Genomic DNA, 8,864 nt, shown 5'->3' on the forward strand with positions numbered 1-8,864 from the left:
GGTCCTGCTGCTGGCAGGAGGCTGCTCCCTTCAGCAGCCTGCTCACAGCTCCACAGAATACCAAGAGAATTTCACTCTCATCTTTCCTTAGCCTCTCCTTTCAGTTTCTGTTTTAGGCTCAGTGGAAACAGAAATATATGATGTTATTTTCTAGAAAAGCCTGACAGTCCTAAGGCATCCTAAGGAGGTTACAAGGACCCCCAGTAAATCTCTATCCAGAAATCTCCACCACCCCTTGCACAGTGTCAGCAGGTTCTGTGGGAACTAGTCTCTAGGACATGCCCCCAGCGAGCTGCCCCTGGGCAGAGCTCTGCTGCCAGGAGGTGTCTGCAGGGCAGAGCTGAGCACCCAGCGGGTGGGATGGGGGCTGTGAGCTGCAGGCAGGAGGCGTGGGGACAGAGACCCAGCTGCAGGCAGGGACAGCTGCAGGCAGCAGAGCAATGGGCAGGGAATTGTAGGACAGTGCTAACGGAGTAGTCTGGCACCTCTCTGTCTGCCCTCTAGCTCACAGGATTCAGGACGTGACTCATAACCTCAGTACCAGGACCTCACTCACAGCAGGCCCTTCTGAGTTCCTGTTGGTCCCTCGCCTTGCCTTCCCTGGCAGAAGCCCTGTGCTATTCCTCTCTCTTCTTAGACCTGCAGCTGCTGTTCTTGCTTTATGGCTCCCTGCAGATGAGGAGATGGGGCTTTCAGTTGCAGCTCAAGAACTGACCCTTTGGGTCCCACCACGCAGATGTGTCTGTAGGAGGAAGGTGCCCAGAGTTCCCCTTCTAACCTGTGGGGCTCTGGGCAATGAGGCAGGGAGAGAGCTGCATCTCCTTCCAGGGATTTTTTTTCCAATTTCACAAACATTGAGCAGCTCAGTGTCGGAAATTTGGCTGAGCACTAGGTGAGTCTGTCTGAGACGAGGGTAGATGGCAGACTGGCTATCCTCACTGCACTAAGGACAGTCACTTTGCTTGTCAAGAGCTCACCTGGTACACCTTTACAAATGCCAGTGTTTTCTACCCTCTAAAAATGCTTCTGAGGGAGAAACAACCAGAACAAAGTAAATCACAAGTACTGTTCATCAGTAAAGAGTGTTGACAGTGGTAATGCTGTGAAGTCCAATATATCAGAGGTAGATTTAATCAGAGATCACTCCTGGTTTCTTTTCATGTAGAGCTGTAGGACAGGTCTGAATCCTCCAGCACCCACAGCAGAGACCGCTGCTCCCAGGGGCACATTCCTCCAGAACCAACCAGACCTCAAACAAGGGAGCAGCACAAAAGTCTCAGAAAGGGGAAAGTCACTGTAGGGGAGTTTGGATGGGAAGATATTTATTTTTTCTTTTGATTTGTTTTATTTTGTTTCAGAGTTGTCTCTCCTAATTATCACTGTCTTTTCTTCCTTAGGTAGTCCCATTTGTCCAGGAGGATCAGATGACCAACAGCAGCTCCATCACCGAGTTCCTCCTCCTGCCATTTGCAGATACGCGGGAGCTGCAGCTCCTGCATTTTGTGCTCTTCCTGGGCATCTACCTGGCTGCCCTCCTGGGCAACGGCCTCATCCTCACCGCTGTAGCCTGTGACCACCGCCTCCACACCCCCATGTACTTCTTCCTCCTCAACCTCGCCCTCCTCGACCTGGGCTGCATTTCCACCACCCTACCCAAAGCCATGGCCAATTCCCTCTGGGACACCAGGACCATTTCCTATGCAGGATGTGCTGCACAGGTCTTTCTTTATCCCTTCCTGATATCAGCAGAGTTTTCAATTCTCACCATCATGTCCTATGACCGCTATGTTGCCATCTGCAAGCCCCTGCACTACGGGAGCCTCCTGAGCAGCAGAGCTTGTGCCCAGATGGCAGCAGCTGCCTGGGGCAGTGGGGTTCTCTGTGCTCTGCTGCACACTGCCAATACATTTTCCCTGCCCCTCTGCCAAGGCAATGCTGTGGACCAGTTCTTCTGTGAAATCCCCCAGATCCTCAAAATCTCTTGCTCACACTCCTACTTCAGGAAAGTTTGGGTTCTTCTGGTTGGTTTCTCTTTAGCATCCGGGTGTTTTTTTTTCATCATGCTTTCCTATCTGCAGATCTTCAGGGCCGTGCTGAGGATGCCTTCTGAGCATAGCCGGCACAAAGCCTTTTCCACATGCCTCCCCCACCTGTTTGTGGTCTCCCTTTTTCTCAGTACTGCCATGTTTGCCTACCTGAAGCCTCCCTCCATCTCCTCCCCATCCTTGAATGTGTTGGTGGCAGTTCTGTACTCAGTGATTCCTCCAGCAGTGAACCCTCTAATCTATAGCATGAGGAACCAGGAGCTCAAGGTTGCTGTTAGGAGAGCAATTTCACAGATGTTTCTTAAGAATGATTATTTTCCCTTCTTTCTCCAGAAATGACTTTCTGCATATCCTCTTGCAGTCTTGATCCTTGTATTGTTATCATTATAGCTATTGTTATCTTCAGTGCCACTTGCATTTATAATGTTCTAAAAAAAAAAAAAAGTCATTTATTCATCATCCTTTTACTGAGGAGGTACTTCCTTTTTGTACATCCCTTTACTGAGGATGTACAGTAAACACTGCTCTGTTTACTGTTGAGGTTCTGTAAAAGTCTGTCTAAAAGCACATCATCACTGACTCATCTGTGTAATAAAATGGGGTGTCCCCAGTGCACTGCCTGAAGATTTGGCTAGTCTTTCAAAGCTGGTGCCAAGATCAGGGCTGTGTAGCTGCTCCCTGGAAGGCCTGTTGCTGCATGGATCTGGGAGAGAAATAGGTCATTGTGTGAGCTGTGAGAGACCACAGGTAGGATTTAGGAGCAGCCTGTTTGTGTCTGATGACAGTGGAGATGGTGAAAGGTCACTGAGATACAGAGCCATGACCGTCCCAAATGTGGCAGGGCAGAGGACAGCCTCCAGGACACGAACGTTGAGCTGTGTGGAGAGCCCAGGTGTTCTCCATGGGCAGCATGTGCCCAGGGCAGGCAGTGACTGGAGGCCAAAAAAGAGAGAAAATGCCCAAGATCTTGTCACCAAAGAAGAATGTTATAATTCCTGTGGGATTCTGTGGAGTACCAGCATACACAGGGAAGGGAGGTTGGAGAGAGATTAATGTCACCCTTACAAAGTTATCACCAGCTGGATCTAGAAAGACACCGGGAAACCGCTAGTGTCCTTGGCAATGTTCCCTGCTCTTTCTGAGCACCTGCCAGAACGACAGACCATAGTAAGTGGGATTAGCAGCACTGATCCCAACCCAGCTGGATTTACTTCCCACGCTGTGCAGCTCAGCCCGTGTGCAGTCATCTCTGGGGCACCACAGCCTGCTTGGTCTGCTAATAGTGCCACCAGCCCAGGGACATGTGGCGAGCATGGGAGGTGGCCAGGAAGAGCTGGACGGATCAGAGGACACATGGGGAGAAATCAAATGGGAGTTGGCCTTGGCTGGAAGTTACTGTTAACCTAATCCCAAGACTAGGTCTGGACTGTGAGTACCCTAATGAGTGCTCATGAGTTAGAATAGAAGATGAGCCAGAAGTCCGCAGTTTCCTGGTGCTGCACTAGGTTGGGAAGTGGCTGAAAAAAGACTGGTGCCCTCTATTCTGCATCTCATAACTCCATAATCTTTCCTGAAGGGTGGCATCGAAAGCCAAGTCTGGGGCCCTGTGCCAGAGCTTCCACTGATGGAAGCATGACACAGCAGCCATACCAGTTTGCTTCTGTTCCTCAGTCTAAGTCCATCGCATGTCCATGTGAGAGTCTCCCCCAGCCTATGTGCTGAACAATAGCCCAGAAGTCATCAGCAAGCCCTCAGCTTGGGTCCACCCCAAGGCAATGCTGTGAACCAGTTTTTCTGTGAAATCCCACAGATCCTTGTTGTGGTTTAACCCAGCCAGCAGCTAAGCACCACACAGCAATTCACTCACCTTCCACCCTCCCTCTCTGAGATGGGGGAGAGAATCAGAAAAAAAATGAAGCCTATGGGTTGAGATAAAGACAGTTTATTAGGACAGAAAATAAAGGAAAATACTTATATGTACAAACGAAGAGATGCACAATGAAATTGCTCACCACCTGCTGACCAATGCTAAGCCTATCCCTGAGCAGCCCACCCCCCACTCTGGCCATTCCTTCCCCCCCCCCCCCCCCCCCCCCCATAATTGTTGAGAATGACATCATATGGTATGGAATACCCCTGTGGCCACTTTGGGTCATCTGTCCTGGTTCTGTCCCCTCCCAGCTCCTGCTGCACTTCCAGCTTGCCCGCTGGCAGGACAGAGCAAGAAGCTGAAAAGTCCTTGGCCTGGTGTAAGCAGTGCCCTGCAACAATTAGAACATTATTCTCATCCTAAATACAAAACACAGCACCATACCAGCTACAAGGAGGAAAACTAACTCTATCCTAGCTGAAACCAGAACAATCCTTAAACTCTCCTGCTCACAGTCCTTCCTTGGTGGGCGAAGGGAATTTATCACATGACTCCAGGCTGGCGTGCAACTGAAGCATTTATTGAGTATACATTCTTGCATTTATACTCTTAGCATCACTGCACATGCCAGTTATGCTACCAGGCAAGCTCGCTCATTGGTGGCTATACTAGTGTTCATGCAACTATCACACTCTTATTCCACTCGTTGATTTGTTGTCATGCGGACCGCTTGTGCTGGTTGTTTTCTCAACTCCTCAATTGATGCTTCTTCTTCGACCTTGTGCTACTTGTCTTGTACCTTATCTTGCATTTTTCTATTAGCTACTTTATTTTTGTGACTAGCAGATACCACAGGCTTCCAAACTGAGCTCCCATAGGTGGGTGCTTGTGGATGATGTTTTTGTGGACTCTGGGAGTGCAGCTGTGACTGCAGGAAGGACGAGTCCTCCCCTTGATCTTGTCCATGACTAGATGCCTCTGCATGCTGCACTGGAAAAGGGAGCATATTGATGACATGCTAACGCCCCTTTCACTTTCCCAATGTCTGTGGGGTCCTCAAAGAATGTGCCTCAGTCCTAAGGTCCAGCCCAGCTCTTGCAAGCATCAGGAGCCTGGAGAAATTGCCCCAGAAGTCTCAGCCCTCTTGTGGACTCAGACAAATACACACAAGTGTATGCACAAGCACACAAACACACAATCTCACACACACAGAGATGTGTGCACAAGGCACACACTTCTGTGCATTCTTTACCTTCTCATCTGTTTCTCTAGGTGATCCTGTGAATCACATCAGGCAGACCACGTGGTTCAAATGGCACAAGCTTCCATCTTACTGCCTTTTCTCTTTTCTAATTATAACTAGCAATGTACTGTTCCCAGGCTGCAATGGTAGACCTGCTACTTCAAAGCAGCCTATCCTGCAAGGGCATTTCCCGTATTTAAGGATGAGCTGCCCCATTTCAGATCAGAGCCAGTTCCTCCAGCTGGAAAAGGAACCTGTCAGCTGCTGGCCAAACCTGAGCCAATGAGCAATGCTGGTTGTGTCTCTTTGTCATAATTTCCTGGCAGAGGAGTGAGAAAATGTGAGAGAAGCAGCCCTGTAGACACCAAGTTCAGTGCAGAAGGAGGGCAGGATGTGCTCCAGGTGCCAGAGCAGAAGTTCCCCTGAAGCCTGTGGAGGAGCCCATGTGGAGCAGGTAGATGTGGCCTGAAGTAGGCTGCAGCCACTAGAGAGGAGCCCACATGGGACCAAGTTTTCTGGTGGGATCTGCAGCCCATAGGGAGGAGTTGACACTGGAGCAGACCACTTCCAAAGGCCTTTCCCCAGCCCTGTACAGATCCATGTTGGATAACATCTTAAGAACTGCAGTCTGTGGAAAACTCATGGTGGATCATTTTGGGAAGAGAATTCATGCATCCCATGGGAGAGAGGGTGCAGGAGGGTGAACATGGAGATGAAGTGCTATGGATGGAAAACACCCCTCATTGCCCAGCCCCACACATCGCTCGGTGGGGAGGAGGTTGAGGAAGTGGGGTGGAGGACGTTTTTTTTGGCTTTTGTTACTGCTCTAGATTCTTATTAATTCGCATTAAATGACATTAATTCTCCCCAAGCTAAGTCTGTCTTGCTGTGACAGTAATTGTGAATGATTTCCTGCCCCTTACCTCAAGCCATGAGATGTTTACTTGTATTCTCTCACCCTGTCCATAAGGAAATGTTCCCCCAGCACAGCCCCCTGCCAGCCCTCACTGCCCTGGCCCTCACTGCCCTCCTGCTTTAACAGCCTCCCCCCTTCACCCAGCCTTGCCTCAGCCCCATCATGTCCCTCACAGGGGTTCACAGACAGCCCTGCCCTGGGGCTGGCTGGGCTCTGGGCCTGGAGAGGGACCAGGCTGGGCTGGCCGTTCCCCTGGTACAGGCCCTGAGCCCAGCAGGAGGATGGGAGTGCTCACATTTCAGTGATTGGCCCTCCCCAGACTGAGGTGGAAGGCTGGTGCTGGGAACCATGAGAGATGGGGGCTGGTGGTAGCTTTCTCGGGCACTTTCTCCTTTTTGTTCGTGCTACAAGCTGGGCTGAATCTGTGCCCTGGGACACCCTGCTCGAAGACACTGTGGGTGTGGAGATAGTCTTTATTGTCTGACCACCCTCATGTTAAAGAAATTTTTCCTAATGTCCAGATTGAACCACCCCTGGTGCAGCTTTGTGCCAATCACTTGTGCCTGAGGATGACTTGAATCCTTTTCCAGACCCACCTTCCCTGTGCCTGCTGGGTCCGCATTACCTCCATGGAGACTGCAGACATCTCATTTGCCTGTAGAAGCCAACATACCAAAAAGACACTATGAGAGAGTCAGCTCAGTCCCAGTGGCACACATATTTTATCGGGGCTACAGAGAAAGAGAGCAGGTTGATGTTTCAGATGAAATGAGACAAAGCCAAACGTCTGTAGGAACATTACAATGGTACTTAAAAAAAAACAACAACAATATAATGTTAAAAAAATAAAAGAAGAAGGAGAAGGAGAAGGAGAAGGAGAAGGAGAAGGAGAAGGAGAAGGAGAAGGAGAAGGAGAAGGAGAAGGAGAAGGAGAAGGAGAAGGAGAAGGAGAAGGAGAAGGAGAAGGAGAAGGAGAAGGAGAAGGAGAAGGAGAAGGAGAAGGAGAAGGAGAAGGAGAAGGAGAAGGAGAAGGAGAAGGAGAAGGAGAAGAAGAAAAAGAAGAAGGAGAAGGAGAAGAAGAAGAAGAAGAAGAAGAAGAAGAAGAAGAAGAAGAAGAAGAAGAAGAAGAAGAAGAAGAAGAAGAAGAAGAAGAAGAAGAAGAAGAAGAAGAAGAAGAAGAAGAAGAAGGAGAAGAAGAAGGAGAAGAAGAAGGAGAAGAAGAAGGAGAAGAAATGCACAGGAGTGTCATGAGTATACTGTCAGTCAGTTGTGGAGACAAATGAGAAGTTTACCATCAGTGAAAAATGTCAATGAAATCACTTTGTTCAGTGCAACTTTCAGCTCCTGGTTTCTCATGCTGTAGATAAAGGGGTTGACTGTTGAGGGCACCACTGAGTACAGAACTGCCACAACCAGGTCCAGAGATGGGGAGGAGATGGAAAAAGGCTTCAGGTATGCAAACATGGAAGTGCTGAGAAACAGGGAGACCACAGCCAGGTGAGGGAGGCATGTGGAAAAGGCTTTGTGCCGCCCCTGCTCAGAGGGCATCCTCAGCACGGCCTTGATGATCTGAACATAGGAGAGCACAATGAATACAAAAAATCCAAAGTCGACGAAAACATTACCCACAAGAACCCAAACTTCACTGAGGAAGGACTGTGAACAGGAAAGCTTGAGAATCTGTGGGATTTCACAGAAGAACTGGTCCACAGCATTGCCTTGGCAGAGGGGCAGGGAAAATGTATTGGCAGTGTGCAGGATAGCATAGAGAACCCCACTGCCCCAGGCAGCTGCTGCCATCTGGGCACAAGCTCTGTTGTCCAGGAGGCTCCCGTAGTGCAGGGGCTTGCAGATGGCAATGTAGCGGTCATAGGCCATGATGGTGAGAAGAGAATACTCTGCTGAAAACAAAAACACAATGAGAAAGACCTGTGCAACACACCCCGAGTAGGAAATGGCCCTGGTGTCCCAGAGGGAATTGGCCATGGCTTTGGGGACAGTGGTGGAGATGCAGCCCAGGTCAAGGAGGGCGAGGTTGAGGAGGAAGAAGTACATGGGGGTGTGGAGGTGGTGGTCGCAGGCTACGGCAGTGAGGATGAGGCCATTGCCCAAGAGGGCAGCCAGGTAGATGCCCAGGAAGAATGCGAAGTGCAGGATCTGCAGCTCACGCATGTCTGCGAATGGCAGGAGGAGGAACTCAGTGATGGAGCTGCTGTTGGACATTTGAGTCCTTTGGGCATGGGGACCTGTCTGGGGAGGAAAATATAGCAATATATTATGCCAGATTCTTTGAGGAAAACTCGATTTCTTGTACAAACCTCGGAAGAGTGTGCTGAGGTCAAAATAATCCAATTTCAATGTGCATATCTCCAAACTCCTCAGATATTGGGGGTTGTCTCAGTTCTCCCCATGTATCAACAGACAGACAGATCATTGCAGCTGACCTGGTTGAGATGTCCAGTAGCATTTCCATGCCCTTATCTCTCACGTCTTCTCCATGGATAGCACAGAGCTTCTATGGCAGAGCTGTGCCCTAGTGGAGGACAGCCTGCAGCCCAGCAGAACCCTTGCAGGAAAATAGTGGAATGCCCTAAACATGGGGTGACCCGAACACAGAGACAGCTCATTCACAGCCCCACACACACCATTTCCACAACCCTACACATCAGGAGGGGACATGGATCCTTTCCCTCCATTAACATATCTGCATGGCAGAACGTGCAGGCTCCGTGTCTGAGCTGCACCTGAATTACATTGCTGACTCCAAAGGCGACTCATGAACAAGTTCCC

General features: G+C 49.8%; 1 protein-coding gene across 1 annotated transcript; it reads right to left on the reverse strand.

Annotated features, from left to right (window-relative positions):
* Positions 1–7,337: 7,337 nt before the first annotated feature.
* LOC137846818 (olfactory receptor 14C36-like) lies at positions 7,338–8,297 on the reverse strand. Its single transcript, XM_068664929.1, has one exon. The coding sequence runs from the start codon at positions 8,295–8,297 to the stop codon at positions 7,338–7,340; it is 960 nt and encodes a 319-aa protein (XP_068521030.1).
* Between the last annotated feature and the right edge of the window lie 567 nt (positions 8,298–8,864).

Source organism: Anas acuta, chromosome W, assembly GCF_963932015.1.
Source record: "Anas acuta chromosome W, bAnaAcu1.1, whole genome shotgun sequence".
Taxonomy (NCBI): Eukaryota; Metazoa; Chordata; class Aves; order Anseriformes; family Anatidae; genus Anas; species Anas acuta.

Coding starts and splice junctions, on each gene's coding strand:
- LOC137846818 (XM_068664929.1), bottom strand. CDS start 8,297: ATGTCCAACAGCAGCTCCATCACTGAGTTCCTCCTCCTGCCATTCGCA.